The sequence below is a fragment of the Cryptotermes secundus genome, unplaced genomic scaffold, assembly GCF_002891405.2.
Source record: "Cryptotermes secundus unplaced genomic scaffold, Csec_1.0 scaffold634, whole genome shotgun sequence".
Taxonomy (NCBI): Eukaryota; Metazoa; Arthropoda; class Insecta; order Blattodea; family Kalotermitidae; genus Cryptotermes; species Cryptotermes secundus.
The window spans coordinates 1058518-1075216 of NW_019737091.1; the positions used below are offsets into that span (position 1 = coordinate 1058518).

Consider the following 16699-nt stretch of genomic DNA (forward strand, 5'->3'; position numbering starts at 1 on the left):
AATTTCGCAGCCACCCTTTTCATTCCCAAATCTTCTGTCAAAATTCGCTGAACTGAGCTCCAAGTCATTCCCGACAGCTCCACAATTTCTTCAATGGTCCGTCGTCAATCTTCCTTGATGATTTCACGAATTTTTTCAACATTTTCATGTGTTCGGGCCATTGCAAAAACGACGATCATACAGAACAGTTGTCACTATAAACTCTGCCGAAACTAGTCCTTACCTTCTGAAGCAACGGTAGTCGGCTCATCGACTCAGGAATGTTAGCTCTATGCGCTCATAGCGGCAAAACGCGGTACTACAAAAGCTCTGCCCACAAAAAAATTAGTTCGGTTTCTTTTGGGTACCCCATCGTATTTTGCATCAGCAATTGTCTAGCAATGGCTTCTTGTTTGTTGAGCAGTTACCACACAATGGACAATGTTTTAAGCAATCATGTACACTAATCTCAAATAGCAAATAGGCATGTCATTCCTTCTTTTGGTTTCTGGAGACAGAACTTTTTAAAGTGGATGGTGTTCCTATAGCACGAGCATATAAGCTGTTGGTAACATCTTTCATTTTGGAGGGGGTCAGCTCTCCCACAATGCCGTCTCTCATTTTCCGCACCCTATTGGAAGACCAAACTGTCAGCCTTTTGACTTCCATCCCTTGGGTCTGCCTTAGAACCTGGTCTAGTGTCCTCATGCCACCAAGAAGTAGCTGCTGTTTTATGCCTGTCTCCTATACTGTTCTGGTCCTCGTGTAGTGCAGGAAAGGCACAGTGGGTTGATTTAGCCGTTACTATGAAATGAACGATTTTTAAGTAGTCATCTCATAGTATACAAGAACTTCTGGGACAAACTAATCACCTATCTTTATTTGATAATACATACACAACACAGAAAAACAAAGCATTTGGAGAGCACACACCCATCATGATCATCTCACAACTCTCCTACCAATGTGTAGGAGGTGGGGATACAGGCTGGCTGGCTGGCAGGCAGACAGCCACCAGGGTGATCTCACACGCCTTAAAAATCTGGGAGGATACACAGATGGCCAAGGTGATTTCACAACCCTCCTTTAATTTTTTCACAATATAGTAGGCTAAACAATAAAAGTAGTCTTATGAGATCACCTTGCTGTCTGTGCATCCCGCCCAACAAGCCAGAATAATGGACCCAGCAGAAACAGCTATTGCTAGACCGATAGACAACACCTCGGTAAACATGTTCACATCCTAATGAATATAACCACAATAGAACTGTTGGGTGCAGCATTTTCTATGCAGTCTGTATCATTAAATACTAACTATGTAGTGAAAGGACCGCAAGCGTTCAATTCTTCCCAGAACCTCTTGTAATGTTATTCTCTGATCTCCTTACTGTCTTCCTAATAGTCATTTTCCAAGAGATGCTCTCCCCAGACCATCTATGCATATTTTGTTTCCCCAGCCTACCAAGCTCAGCCCATCAGACCATCCTACGTTTCACTGTCTGAACATTCATTACACCGTAAACTACTATATTTATTGTTGAAATATGTTCCAGAGTAACACTTTTTCTACCACTTGTGACCCACATTCCTTAAACAAATCACATTTTACACTCATACTAAATTATTGTCTTGTATATCCTGACATACTGAAGTTCAGACATAGTCACAAAGGCTTTATAACATAGTTATATGAGCAACATAGCTCACATGATAATGCTGTGGACTTGCATTTGAGAGGTCTTTGGTTCAAATCCTAAGGCTCAATAACCCTCCAGGAAAATGCCAAGATAGGCATTAGGCCATGACCACATCCTTCTTCAGTATGGTTAAAACAGTCAACGCTATAAAATATGACCTATCATCAATGTCATTAAATGAATAATACAGTGCGTACAATCAAGTGCGCGCCGCGGCTGCAATTTGCCGTGANACCATATTCTTAGTTCTGTATTTCAGCAATCCATTGCAACTGTTCAAATTAGCTTCCATTGTTTATCATCCATCAAAATTGCAACACTTTTTACATTCTACACTTCAACACTACATGTTTCAGGCCCAAATGGCCATCTTCAGGTGTTTTTATGTTACAGATATTTTACTAAAACTATGTTAAAAACTGCTACACTGTTTTATTTCATGTTAAAATCACATGCTGTAGTCTTGTTTTTAAGTAAAATGAGATAAAATCCTTTAAAATTTCTGTTGCATATTATTTCACCTCACCCGGAGTGTCGTCATTTTCGTAAATGTATGAAGGTGTTTTTCTCGGCAGCTTGCCCCTCACGTTCATGGTCTACGTTCAGTTTTTGACTGCCATACTGAAAGTAGACCACGAACGTGAGGGGCAAGCTGCCGAGAAAAACACCTTCATACATTTACGAAAATGATGACACCCCGGGTGAGGTTAAATAACATGCAACAGAAATTTTGAAGGATTTTATCTCGTTTTACTTAAAAAGAAGACTACAGTGTGTGATTTTAACACGAATTAAAACAGTGTATCAGTTTTAACACGGTTTTAGTAAAATATCTGTAACATAAAAACACCTGAAGATGGCTGTTTGGGGTTGAAACATGTTGAAGCGTAGAATGTAAAAAGTGTTGCAATTTTGACGGAAGATAAACAATGGATGCCATCTTCTTAGTATTTTCTTGCTGGCCTGCAGGAAAATTTGTTTTATTCTTTATAATATGTCTCTAACAAATTATATTTGGCACAAAAGTATCTGACTTATGCTATTCAATTTTAGTCCTTCCTTCTTCTCTTACCTAACAGAAAGCTGAAGTGAGGATAAAAAATATCGTTTCCTATTGTGAACTCCATAACCATCCTATCAATGTTTACATACACATGACATCTCATGCAATATAATAAATTATACTGGATATTTCAAATTAAATTAAAACCTTACAGAAGACCTTTCCTGTAACTGAATGATATTCAATTAACAGGCAACCTATTGACAGAATCCACATTATCACCAATAATCCATTCATGGTGACAGCCATGCCAGAAGACTATTTCCCCTAGTCATCATTTAATGTGGTCTAACCCATGCATCATTCAATGCCCTGGTCAGTTTCACCTTGCAATAGTTTTTACCAAGTTTCATACTACCAATTCAAAATGTGTTCAGTAAACATTCATTAATATAAATGAAGTTTAAAGACTCTCTTCCAAAGGATAACACTAACTGTTCTTGGTACGAAATTTGTACATCCATACTACTGGGAGGTCATCTGAGAGCCTCCTGAAAATCTTCTGCCCAGTCAGCCAAAATGGCCACAGGCTGCTTGCATCATCTCACACTGTGCACACTCAAGACTCATCCCATGGTTTACAAATCAACAGCCTATATACACTTTACGATTTCACAGAAATGTAACTACAATAAATCGGACAGCTACGTAAAAGTGACCCTATGCAGCCCACTAAAATCCTGAGCATTATGTTGCTACTGTATTTGACCTACACAATAAGCCGTCAAGGCTTAATCATGTTATTTCCTGTGCCAAAATGCCACAAGCGAGTTCCATACTGGAGCAACATGTGCTCATACATAATATCTGCATCAAAGTGGTGTAAGAAAAGTAAGAAGATCCTGGAATAAAGTACACCATGTCACTTTCTAATACAAGAACTATTCATACAATTAAGTAAATTAAGACAGGCGGGGTCTCAAGTGGACAAATCATCATCATCATCATCATCATCATCATCAATCTGTCAAGATGACAGGTCCAGTCTCTTCCAAAACAGTTCCTCCACTTGATGCGATCTAGAGCTTTCTCCTTAAAATGAAAATATCCTCTTCTGTCCCCAAGGTCATCCAGCATCTTCTTACGTCTTCTTCGTCTTCTGGTCACTTCTATCCGCCCCTCTATCTTTCCTTCAATAACTTCTTTTAGAAGGCAGTTACCGCGTAAAATATGACCAATCAAATTAGCCTTCCGTTTTCGTATTTCATGTAGAATATTCTTCTGCTCACTGACTCTAAATAACACTTCTTCATTTCTCACATAATCGGTCCAACTGATCTTCTCCATCCTTCTCCAACACCACATTTCAAAGCTTTCCAGGTGTTTCTGATCTTCTGCCCTAAGTGTCCACGTTTCAGCCCCATACAAGGCATACAAAATAAAGAGCTAAATCAAACGATCAATGAAAAGAAATGAAATCAGTGCTATGCTTGAACTTTCTCTTAAAGCCGACGACTTCCCTGTATTAAGCCTTAGAATAGTTATTTTGGTATAAACTTTTGAAGTTGGATATTTTGGCTACTTCAAGCTCTTATAACCGGCCTACCTTTTTTCTTGGCATTTACTTGGACATCTTCTGATGGGAAGATACACAATCAAATAGACCATATTTTGATAGACAGGAGACGGCACTCAAGTATACTTGATGTCCGATCATTCGGAGCAGCAGATTGTGATACTGACCACTACCTGGTGGTGGCAAAGGTTAGGGAAAGACTGGCAGTGAGCAAACAAACAACACACATATTTCACATGGAGAGGTTCAATCTCAAGAAATTAAATGAGGTAGAGGATAAAGAGCAGTATTGTGTTGAAATCTCAAATAGGTTCGCGGTTTTGGAAAAACTGGAAACTGAGGTGGATGTTAACCCTTACACTGCTGCAGTCGACATATGTCAATCTCTGAAAAATATGGCATCCTTGCTGTGATCGACAAAACCCGTACTGCGACTTTAGAGTTTCAAATCTCAGGTTTCTTTGCACCAATATCATTCAAACTCGGTGGGTGCATAGTCATGTATTAGGAACATAATGAAGCATCATTCATTTCAATGGCTGCATTCCTCTGCCCTCTAGCTTAAGAAATGTAAAAGGTTGCATCTGCACAGCAAGGCACACACTCCGTGGTCACAGGGCACGGGTATTTCATAGGGGTAGTAAAAATGGCTTCGTATAGTGCGCGGTGCTTTCTATAATAGTTTTAAATAAAATTGTGGACTTTGGTCAACATGTGACATACTGATAAGACTATGATAGTGAATTATGTACTTTTTTGGCCATCTTGGACAACCCTGATTTAAATGGACTTTTCCCTGTGAAAAATAATGAATAATTCAACATTTTTGCAACTTCTGATGCCTGTTCCCTGTCTGAGGTAAGATTAGTTACATTTTATCACAAATTCTCATACTCTGCACTTAAATTATTTATAAAAGATTTATTCAAAAATAATTCAGCACAGAGGGCACTAAGAGTTACTTAACATATTAGCAGTGAAAGGGTTAATAAAGCTTGGGAAACTATTAGAGAGAATATAAAAATATCTGCCAAAGAGAGTCTAGGTTATTATGAACTGAAGAAGCATAAGCCATGGTTTGACGAAGAATGCTCAAAATTATTAGATCAAAAAAAAAGAAGGCCAAATTGTAATGGTTGCAGGATCCAAGCAGGTTAAATGGGGATAATCTGAACAATATAACACGTGAAACCAGCAGGCATTTCAGGAACATAAAGAGGGAAATCTGAAAGACAAAATTGATGAGCTTGCAATGAACAGTAAGAACAAGAACATTACAGACCTGTATAGAGGAATAAATGACTTTAAGAGGGGTTACCAACCTAGCAGTAACTTATTGAAGGATGAGAATGGTGATGTGCTTGCAGATACCCACAACATTTTGAATAGGTGGAGGAGCTACTACTCTCAGTTATTGAATATACATAGGGTCAGTGATGTCAGGCAGACAGAAATCCATACAGCTGAGCCGTTAGTACCTGATCCTAGCCCTTTTGAGGCTGAAAGTGCTACTGCAAAATTGAAACAGTATAAATCGCCAGGTAGTGATCAAATTCCGGCAGAACTTATTCAAGCATGAGGCGAAATATTACATTCTAATATCCACAAGCTAATTACTTCTATTTGGCATAAGGAAAAATTGACTTATCAGTGGAAGGAGTCTATTATTGTACCAGTTCACAAGGGTGATAAAACTGACTGTAGTAATTATCGGGGAATATCACTGCTATCAACTTCATACAAAATTTTATCCAATATTCTTCCCTCAAGGTTAAGTCCATATATAGATGACATTATTGGGGATCATCAAGTGGGTTTTGACGTAACAGATCAACTACAGATGAGATCTTTCGCATTGTCGGATATTGGAAAAAAAAAATGGTAATACGATGAGATGGTACATCAGCTATTCGTAGACTTCAAGAAAGCCTATGATTCAGTTTGGAGAGAAGTATTGTACAATATTTTGATAAGAGTTTGGGATTCCCATGAAACTAGTTAGGTTGATTGAAATGTGTTTAGGCGAAATGTATAGTAAAGTCCATGTAGGTATATATTTGTCTGATAAATTTCCTATCCAGAATGGTCTAAAGCAAGGAGATGCTTTATTGCCACTCATTTTCAACTTTGCCTTAGAATATGCAATTAGGAAGGTCCAGGGAAACCAGGTGGGACTGAAATTAAACAGGACACATCAGCTGTTGGCCTATGCGGACGATGTGAAACTACTGGCTGATAATGTAGATACCATAAAGAAAAACACACAAACTTTAATTGGCACAAGTAAACAGGTTGGTCTAGAAGTAAACACAGAGAAAACTACGTATATGTTGCTGTCTCAACCAAAATGCAGGGCAAAATCATGACATAAGGATAGGAAACAGATGTTTTGAAAATGTGGCACAGTTTAGATACTTGGGAACAATGATAACAGATCAAAACCTGATTCAGGAGGAAATTAAAAGAAGACTGAATTCGGAGTAATGCTTGCTACCATTCAGTCCAGAACCTTTTATCTTCTTGTCTACTATCCAAAAACATAAAAATTAGAATATACAAAACTATAATTTTGCCTGTGGTTCTATATGGGTGTGAAACTTGGTCTCTGACACTAAGGGAGGAACTAAGGGTGTTGAGGAGAATATTTGGTCCGAAGAGGGATGAAGTGACAGGAGCTTGGATAAAACTGCACAATGAGGAGCTTCATAACTTGTACTCTTCTCCAAGCATAATTTGAATGATCAAGTCAAGGAGGACGAGGTGGGCAGGGCATGTACACGAATGGGGGAGACAAATGCGTATAGGATATTGGTGGGAAAGATAGAAGGAAAGAGACCACTGGGAAGACCAAGGCATAGGTGGGTGGACAATATTAAAATGGATCTTAAAGAGATAGGACAGGATGGTATGGATTGGATTGATCTGGCTCAGGATAGGGACCAGTGGAGGGCTCTTGTGAACACGGTAATGAACCTTAGTGTTCCATATAATGCTGGGAAATTCTTTTCATTTATCACTGAGGCTGTTCGCATACTCATTACAAATTTTAGGTTCAAATCCAATTTCACACATTTCCTTCGCGCAAATACGTAAAAATATTCCTGCTGCGAGATTTTCATTAACACCTAACGTGAATAATTTGGGACCATGCAACTATTTACCAAACATAACACTTAAATCGTAAGGAATTCCAATACCTTCGACCAATCACCAAACAGGCACAACAGAGCACGATACCCACCGGCATCGGCGTCAGTTATCCGCGCATTACACTGTACATACACAACGAGCTCAATGCTAATGGCTCTAAACTATAACTAATCAACATACCAAACATTAATCCGCTTTTTCCGGTACACTCCCATATACAAAAGATTTAACCGAGAACATGCATGCCATATCGGCTTCCTACCTCTCGCAATAATTATTCCCAATGTGCATCTTCCAACTTTGGTGTCATATATTTCCAATTTGTATATTATTTCATTCGCTATAATTATATATATATCTATAGCACAAACTTACCCCTTGTCATCATTGTCCATAACCTCCGTTTTAACTCTCATTTTATATGCTGAATGTATCGTATATTTATGAAACTTCTACACCACCTCCCTTACACACTGAACTAATGGCTTCACATCAACGGGGAAACAACGCTACGTACAAGGCCTACGACCACTGCATCCGCTTACGTCATAACTACGTTATCAATGTAGTCTCCGTTCACATATTAAGCTGTTACTAATGTATAATACTCCAATAAGCCAAAATATTTTTCATTATTAAATTACCAAAATAATATTGTCAAATTTATCGAAAATTAATCGAATTACTGTAGAGAGAGTAGTTTTAAACTGTTAATGATTTTTACTGGAGAATAATTTCCCGCAAATATTCTGATGGTGACTAAACACATTTTGTTTCTCTCTATATCTGTCATTTGTTTTCTTGTGAAATGGTACAAATTCAATTATTATTCAAGCTAATCATTGTGTTTATCTTAAATTCCACAATTATAGCTAAAAGCAGTAACATCGACTTTTCAGACATTTTCGAAATGTAAAACCGGTAAGTTGTCACCTCTGTCATTGTCTCAATAAAGACTATGGCAGAGAATTAAATAGTTCGTTTGTTATATATATAGTTATTTATGTTGTCAGTTAGTTGGTTGTTAATAAATTATGAAGAATATTTATGAACGATCACTATAGGCCTAGAGGCCATAAGCTACATAGGACAGCTTATTTCTCCTTCAACACCGAGTATCACTAACATGCTCTGCCCAGCCTAGAGGATATTTAATCAGTGATTTGATAGTTTGATAACTAGTGACGATTTGCGGTCTTTATGGCTATGAGGAGTAAAATTGTAGTATCCTAGGTTGTAACATCCCTCCATAAGCTTGTAGGTGGGTACCAACGTTTCGAAGGAACATGTTGCCTCTGTTTTCAAATTTCAAGTGAGTCAAGTTGGGGAGGATGAGATCCAGGTAGGCCAGTGGTATCTTTAGGCCTTGAAAAGGGCTACCACGCCAGAGCAGGAGGTTGAATGGAAAGACGGCGGTTTAGCATTGTTCCTGTATTTTGGACAATGACTGGCGCAATGTCAGGAATGACTGGTGGAAGTTTCAAATGGTGTTATCTAACATTTCAGTTTTGAAGACCTAACTTATTCAAAGCAAGGCAAATACAGGCCAGCTCATAGATTTGAAACAAAATAACAGTTCTGTATTCGTTGCCTCGGGAACTTGTTTACCGAGCCGTTACCTAGCTATGATTGGCTGGGGGGGGGGGCACACACATGCAGCAACGTGATCTCTTAAGGAAAGTAGGCCGAAACGATTATATAGCTTCTTGTGGTTGATTGCAAAATTCTGCATAGTTTACAGCCGAATCTCTGTTCCAAATCGCATATGTGATATGAATGTGTTAGTCTTTTGTCACCATCTGTAATCCTATTCGGTGCAACAATCCTTCCCCCATACAACAGGCAGCTAAGTCGTGAAGCAATCAGTGTATTTCTTTTTACGGGTTGATTAACGACGCTCGTGTCGAGACTATATACAGTAGAATATTAGGGCGATAGGTGAATAACGATTAATTGGAAAGTACATGGGAAGGTGGCTGTCGTAGACTAATCGAGGTACTATCCAAGCCATCCAGGCATTGCCTGGAGGGACTGAGAAATCCACATTCTCAATCGGCATAGCCCATGTCTAGGCCGAGATTGAAACCGAGCACCTCCAAAATACAATGAAGTCTGATGTGTTACCTCTAGACCATTCTTTTCTGGGAATCCATATAAAATACTGTCAGGGAAGAAGCTGCTCCCTTCTTGGATTGAACCTAGGCAGTATGTTTTATTGAATATCTTTGACGGAATGTCGCATTCCTTTAGCATTGCTCATATTGTATATTGACCACTGCTTCGACGAACAGTTCATCTAGCGGTAACGTTTTAGGCTTGTATTTAGGAGGTGCTTGGTTGGAATCTCGACTGGGATACCGACCAAACACACCAATGGTTTTCTTCGTATTCCGCAGTCTTTCCGCACAAATGCAGGAACAGTACTTCGACAAGACCATGACAGCATCCTTTTAAGTACTTTCCCATTCATCAGATTCCGTACCATTAGACGCTCTGAACTCTTGATGAAGCACCGTAAAATTACCCAAGCAAGAACATTCTTTTTGGGGAATCCATATAAAATACTGTCAGGGAAGAAGCTGCTCCCTTCTTGGATTGAACCTAGGCAGTATGTTTTATTGAATATCTTTGACGGAATGTCGCATTCCTTTAGCATTGCTCGTATTGTATATTGACCACTGCTTCGACGAACAGTTCATCTAGCGGTAACGTTTTAGGCTTGTATTTAGGAGGTGCTTGGTTGGAATCTCGACTGGGATACCGACCAAACACACCAATGGTTTTCTTCGTATTCCGCAGTCTTTCCGCACAAATGCAGAAACAGTACTTCGACAAGACCATGACAGCATCCTTTTAAGTACCTTCCCATTCATCAGATTCCGTACCATTAGAGGCTCTGAACTCTTGATGAAGCACCGTAAAATTACCCAAGCAAGAACAGCAAGAACGACTTCGATAGCATTAGCTACGTGTAAACGGACACATGCAGTGCTTGCAGTGAACCTTGTATTCCCTGTATTTGATACTGGACGGTTGTGACATCTAGTGGTGGTCGCACGAAACAGTATCAGTTATTCCGTGCTTTGCTTCGATGAGAGTCGGAAGGTTGCTCGTAACACGATGCTTCATTGTTAAGTGGCTTTAATGTGGTAGTTGTATAATTTGACCCATATATCATCTTGTGTACAGAATTAAGGGAAGTGAAAAGTAACGTCTTCAAGTGCAAGGGTTTTTCTTGTGTTGTATATAAGTGTGCCGCGCCCGCAATTGAAATGCGCATGCCTGTGCTTTGAATACTGGCAGCGCGTAGTACAACGAAGAATAATATGCAATCATGGGATCACTGGCGCAAAGGATGCTGCTGTTCACTACTAAAAACTAAGTTTGTGTTAAATAATGTCAAAAGTCTGTATGGATGAACGCATTTTTTCGTAATTCCAGTATTGTCATCCTTAACGTTCTAATGGAACAGCTGTTTACTGCCACAAATAAGAAATAATGTAAAATTGAAATGTGCAGTGTCTCGTCTGGCAACATGACCGACGAAGTTCTCTAGAAACAAGGTTTAAGTGCCGACGGAAGGAATCCTTAATCGAGCGTGTGTTTATTTGTGCAGAATTTTGTTACCCTAAGTGGTGGGAGTGTACTTCGGATCTTGGGGAGGGGGAGGGTTCACAAATGGCTCTAAGTTGCAGGCGGGAATTAAATAATGCTGCGGACACATTAGTTCTGAAAGTTTATCAGTTTAGCGTGAGCGAAGATGTCATCAAGACTGTCGCACCCGCTGCCTCCTTTGCTGCACCTCCTGGAGACTTCTGCATCACAGTACCACAGTGGATTACTGCGAAGACCATCACAACTCGCAACCTCATTGCCTTCCGATTACGAAGATGCTGACATTCATGCCTTCACGGCGCCGCCTTCCGCCTCTCAGGTACCCAATTGCGGTGCCTCTCGCCATGCTGTCAGCTGCAAGGAGACGCCGGTGTATCCAGGTTATCCTGGGGGTACTAGTAGGGTTGGCGGCAAGTATTTTCGTAACTTCCCGACTACGTATAGGACTTGTAACTGGCAGCGGTGGTGGTAGTGCAAACGGAACTTGTTTAGACCCGAGTGGGTCGTGGCCCTTGCCTGCAAACCCGGAATATAGTTTTCGCGATAGGGATGAAGACGATGCCCTAAGGATTATTGGAATTACAGTTCCAGGTGAATCTGTGCATAATTCAAGGAAAACGCTAATTTTTGTGGGAGTAATGACAGCCCAAAAGTACTTAGCTACACGCGCCCGTGCTGTGTATGAAACATGGGGACAAGAGATTCCTGGACGCATAGCTTTCTTCACGTCTGCTACATCAGTACCCCCTTCGAACAGACCTGATCTGCCAATAGTGCGTCTAAGGGGTGTGGATGATTCGTACCCACCACAGAAGAAATCTTTCCTCATGCTCCAGTACATGTGGGAACGCTATGGGGACCGATTCGAGTGGTTTATGCGGGCTGATGATGATGTCTACGTAAGACCCGACAGGTAAGCACGGCCGTATTGTTAGCGCATCCTGCATACGGACCACAGACCATTTGTGGATGAAGTGGCAAAATCATATATAAGCTTTCGAATAGCTTTCTTGGTAGGGTAGGGGTAGGTGAGTCAGTAAAGTAAGTGGGCTGGATGACCGGTTCTTGATTTCCGGTAGAGCAAGAATTTTTTTTTTTCACCACCGTTTTGGGGGGCTATCCCACCTTCCTATCAAAGTGGAACTGGGAGTTTTCGTCCGGTTGTAAAGCCGTCGGCCCGTGAAGTGTTACCACTCCCCTTCATTTAGTATCGAAGTTAAGAATACGTGGATCCATATCTTCGCTTCCCAGCATCTCAGAAGGGCGTGGAATATCTATATTTTTTTTTTCATCATACGAATATTAACATGTACAAATTCATGGGTAATTTTAGAGAACATTAATTTTATATGTACAGATTTCCAGCCTGCAGCACAACCTATATGGTCACGTATTTTTAGCCCATTTACATTATTTTGAAGGAATAAAAGCAGCCTTATGAGATCATCTTGCTGTCTGTGTGTGTGTATGTCTGTGTATGCATCCCCCATATCAGTTTTGAATGCTTGGACCTATCTTTATGATAGTAGGTATGCATACCATGGCGCCTGGACTCATCTCAGCGGCGTACATCATAAATCGCTTCTGTCAGTCTGCGTATCTGTTTGTGTATACCCCATATCGTTGCTAGGCAACAGCTCGGTAAACATGTTTCCGCGGCAACGAATACGCTCAGCAATAGAATAATTGTTGACTGCGTCTTTTATGTGCGGTCCGTGTCGTATCGAAGGAAAGTAGGAGATCAGTACTTCCCAGAAGTTTTTGTTTGATCATCTTCATGTCCATCAAATTAATTGACACCAGAACTAACTGTCGAGGTTCGTCACATTAACATGCATGCATTAATCAATGTGACAGAAACTAGTCGCACATCCATCCAAAACACATTCCTTTTTTGTTATTGACAAAGCCAGGTACTGTCTGGGAACATCAGTAACATTCTTGTGTTCGGTTCAATGCACCTGATATCTAAAAATGTTACAAATTACAAATCTTTATGTTACGTAGTATAGTGTGTGCTTTAGAACTCCATGTTCAGAAACACAACAAAGCAAGAAGTGAAGAAACGAAACTCAAATGTTCTTCTTATTGGATGACAGTTTTTAGCATTTAAACCGCAATGTTAGCATGCGTGTTATGAAATAATTCAGCGCTGCGTAAATAATCTACACGGAAAACTGGAAATATAAAGTTCTGTACGAAAAACAAATGTTTTTAAATCCCAGATTGTTCTTAAATTGAAAGCAAAAAGAAAAAGTATGCGTTACAGCAGCATTTATGGGGACACCGGTATACTGGTTGCAGAACAGGATGCATGGGCACCCCATTATTCGGGACGTTCAAATTAACGGCCGTGGGGATTCGTTGCGCTGACCACGCGATACTCTCTATCCGCTAAAGTTGGCACTAACTTCGCCGACAAGCGGCGGTCGCTCGGTCGGTATAGTTCGCTTTCGGACTCAAGCCACGGAGTTTGTTTTTTGTTTGTACTCGGTTCGAATCTCGGCCAGGACACCAGCTACCCTGACTAAGGTTTTTCTTGGTTTCTCTCAGTCCATCTATGCAAACACTTGAGCAGTACATCAAGTGTGACACGCCGCCTCCTTCAACCTTTCCAGTTCATCGTTTTATTTATTATCCAACCATTCGACACTATATAATTTAGATACTGAAAGCGTCATTAAATAAGCCACACAGATTCATACTGCCTTCAGTGGGACAGAAGCCGAGATAATTACCAAGGTCTAGCTGTGTGCACTGTGCAAGCTGAAAACACATGAATGAGATTCTGGGATGACCAATGTACTGGTATACTGAAACTACGAGTAATTGTGTCCTTAGATAAACAACACAGCTGTCAAGATTATTCTGCCAAGCAATTCTCTTGCCTTCTCTTCATTGGAGGGTAACAAATACAAACTCCGTGGCCTGTAGTTCGCAAGCGAACTATACCGACCCAGAGACCGCCGCTTGTCGGCGAAGTTAGTGCCAGCTTTAGCGGATAGAGTATGTCACGTGGTCAGCGCAACGGATCCCCACGACCGTTAATCTCGGTTTTCTAGACCGAAGCCGCTGTTTCCTTGAAATAGCTCCTCAGTTATCCTCATGCGTCTGAGTGGACCCCGTTCCATACCCACTACTTCTCAGAAAATCTGGTAACGCCGGAATCGAACCCGGGACCTCTGGATCTGCAACCAGAAACTCTGACCACTAGACCACAGAGGCGGTCCCATTGGAAAGTATATGTATATGTATAAATTAACCTGCGCAGAGTCGTTAAATAAAGTAACAAAGAACGTATGTGGTCGATACAGCGATATTAAGTAACTTGCTAATTGATCAAGTACAGTGATTTCTTGATTTCCGCTATTTCAGTGTAACGAGATTAGAGAATAGCCAATATATAATTTCTTAATTTACGTTGTTTTAGATCTCACTTTAAAGCGATTAGGTGGTCGGTAACACGTAGAGTGGAGGACGGCTGCATGTCGTTGAAGACGGCAGAAGCTGCGCGCAGCGGTGGTAGAAAAACTGAAATGAAATAGTCTTGAAAACACAAAGCAGTTTACATGCATAAATAGTTATAGCCGTTTGGGTTGGATTGGCCCATGTACGCAAACCTCCCCTTCCATTTCCCTTCATTCTTTTTTTTGTGGAGAATTAGCTCTTGATTTAGGCATTTCTAATTTACGTGATATTTTCTAGCAACACATGTACCGCTCAAATCAAGAAATGACCGTAGATCAATGCCGTCCACAGCTTGTAGTTAATTAACTTCATGGAGTTGAGCCCTTCTTGAGAAGCCGCTTATAACGGAGCTACTTAAGAACTTCCCAATATTTTGTGGAACCCGAAGATTCATTAGCGTGTCCACAAAAGCCCTCCATTTGTCCCTATCCTGAACCAGATCAATCCAGTCCATACCACGCCATATTATCTAAGATTTATTTTATTATTATCCACCCACCTACTTCTTGGTCTTCCTAGTGGTCTATTTCCTTCTGGCTTTCCCACGAATATCCTATATTCATTCCTGTTTTCCCCTATTCGTGTTAAATGACCTGTCCATCTCCCACAGCTTGTAGTTACTGTGCAAATTGTATCTTTTATGCACTCCAGATATACTTCTAAAGACAAATAGTTGTTACCTTTCTGGGACACTCCACGATATATTCGGTTGTGTGGCAGGTTGGAACGACTCCTACGTTCCGTTGACAGCCGGAAGCCACAGTTCATTGGGCAAGCCGGACGAGGAAACCAGGAAGAATTCGGCCTGCTCAGCTTAGAGTACGACGAGAACTTCTGCATGGGTGGCCCTGGAGTTCTGCTGAGCCGAGAGACTCTGGCCCGTGTCGCTCCACATGTCAAGACGTGCCTTCGCAACTTGTACACGACACACGAGGACGTCGAGCTCGGACGCTGTGTGCAGAAATTCGCCGGTATACCCTGCACCTGGTCTTACGAGGTAGGAAGTCCTGCAAATCATGTGCCTCAGAAGGCAGCATAATTTACGTAACTAACTGTGTGAAACCGAGTCCTTCTTGTGAAACCACCAGTCACTAGCTACTCAAAAATTTCTAAAGATTTTATGGAACCCTAAAGTTCATTGCCATGTTCACAAGAACCTTCCCCTAGTCTCTATTTTGAGGTAGATTAATCCAGTCCATACCACCCATCCTAGTTCTCAAAAACTTATCCACCCACCGACGTCTAGGTCCTCCTTGGGGTCTCTATCCTTCTGACCACCACCAAAACCCTGTACACGTTCCTCTTCACTCCATGCCTGCTATACGTTCTGCCCATGTCATCCTCCTCGACTGGATCAATCTAATTATATCTGGTGAAGGGTACAAATTATGAAGCTCCTCATTATGCAGTTTTCTCCTCCCTTCTATCGCTTCATCCCTGTTGGGTCAAAGTATTCTTTTCGGCACACTGTTCTCAAGCACCCTCAGTCTGTTCTTCCCTGTGTATCAGAGAACAAGTTTAACATCCATACAAAACTGCAGGCAACCTTATATTTTTGTCTGTTTTAATCTTTAAGATCCTAGACAGCAAACGAGAAGACAAAGTGTTCTGAACTGAAGAGTAGCAAACATTACCCAAATTCAGTCTCTTCTTATTTTCCTCATGGATCAAATTTTGATTTGTTATTTTCGTTCCCATATATCTGAACTTTGCTACATATTCAGGGCATCAAGGCAGCACAATTTAGAGTTAAAAATTGATTGACGTTGTTTAGGAACAAGTTCTGAACAGAATAGTTGTCCTTAAGAGAGCCAAAGCTTATGGATCAATGGAGACAGTTTCATTATAGAATGCTTCGTGCTTCCATACTAGTTACAGGTACAATATAAATATAAATTCTCCCCTGTATAGGGGCTTGAAGGTTAAGAATACATTTTTAACTTCGGCAATAGCTGGAAATAAGCGGTAAAATTGGCATTATAAGGCCCTGCAATAGCCACTGAATAGAAAACTGTGGATCCTCCAAGCATGCTGAACGTTGTGGCAAAAAGAGAAATTCTAGTTCCCTTCTTCGAAATCGAACCCCACTCATTCGGCTTGTAGTCAGTTCTGTACTATGCCTCCGCACTTCTTTTTTTTTTTTTTTTTTTTTTTTTGTGGGNAAAACCTGCCCCAGCGCAATTTTGTCCACCACAAATCCCACTTGACCAG

The 16699-nt window shown here is 40.7% G+C and overlaps 2 protein-coding genes across 5 annotated transcripts in view; one reads left to right on the forward strand and one right to left on the reverse strand.

Annotated features, from left to right (window-relative positions):
• LOC111870148 (heterogeneous nuclear ribonucleoprotein 27C) overlaps positions 1-7919 on the reverse strand; it is a 65772-nt gene extending 57853 nt beyond the window's left edge. For 2 of the 4 annotated variants that reach the window (XM_033753692.1, XM_033753690.1), the window contains exon 1: positions 7781-7919. In XM_033753692.1, coding sequence (XP_033609583.1) covers positions 7781-7821 — 41 coding nt within the window. In that variant the 5' untranslated portion in view covers positions 7822-7919. The remainder of the gene's footprint in view (positions 1-7780) is intronic. The other 2 variants (XM_033753691.1, XM_023862191.2) reach the window with 1 other exon arrangement.
• A 2578-nt stretch (positions 7920-10497) lies between these two features.
• The window catches only part of LOC111870158 (chondroitin sulfate synthase 1), a 73591-nt gene continuing 67389 nt past the window's right edge, over positions 10498-16699 (forward strand). The window contains exons 1-2 of the mRNA XM_023862214.2: positions 10498-11933; positions 15209-15485. Coding sequence (XP_023717982.1) covers positions 11296-11933; positions 15209-15485 — 915 coding nt within the window. The 5' untranslated portion in view covers positions 10498-11295. The remainder of the gene's footprint in view (positions 11934-15208; positions 15486-16699) is intronic.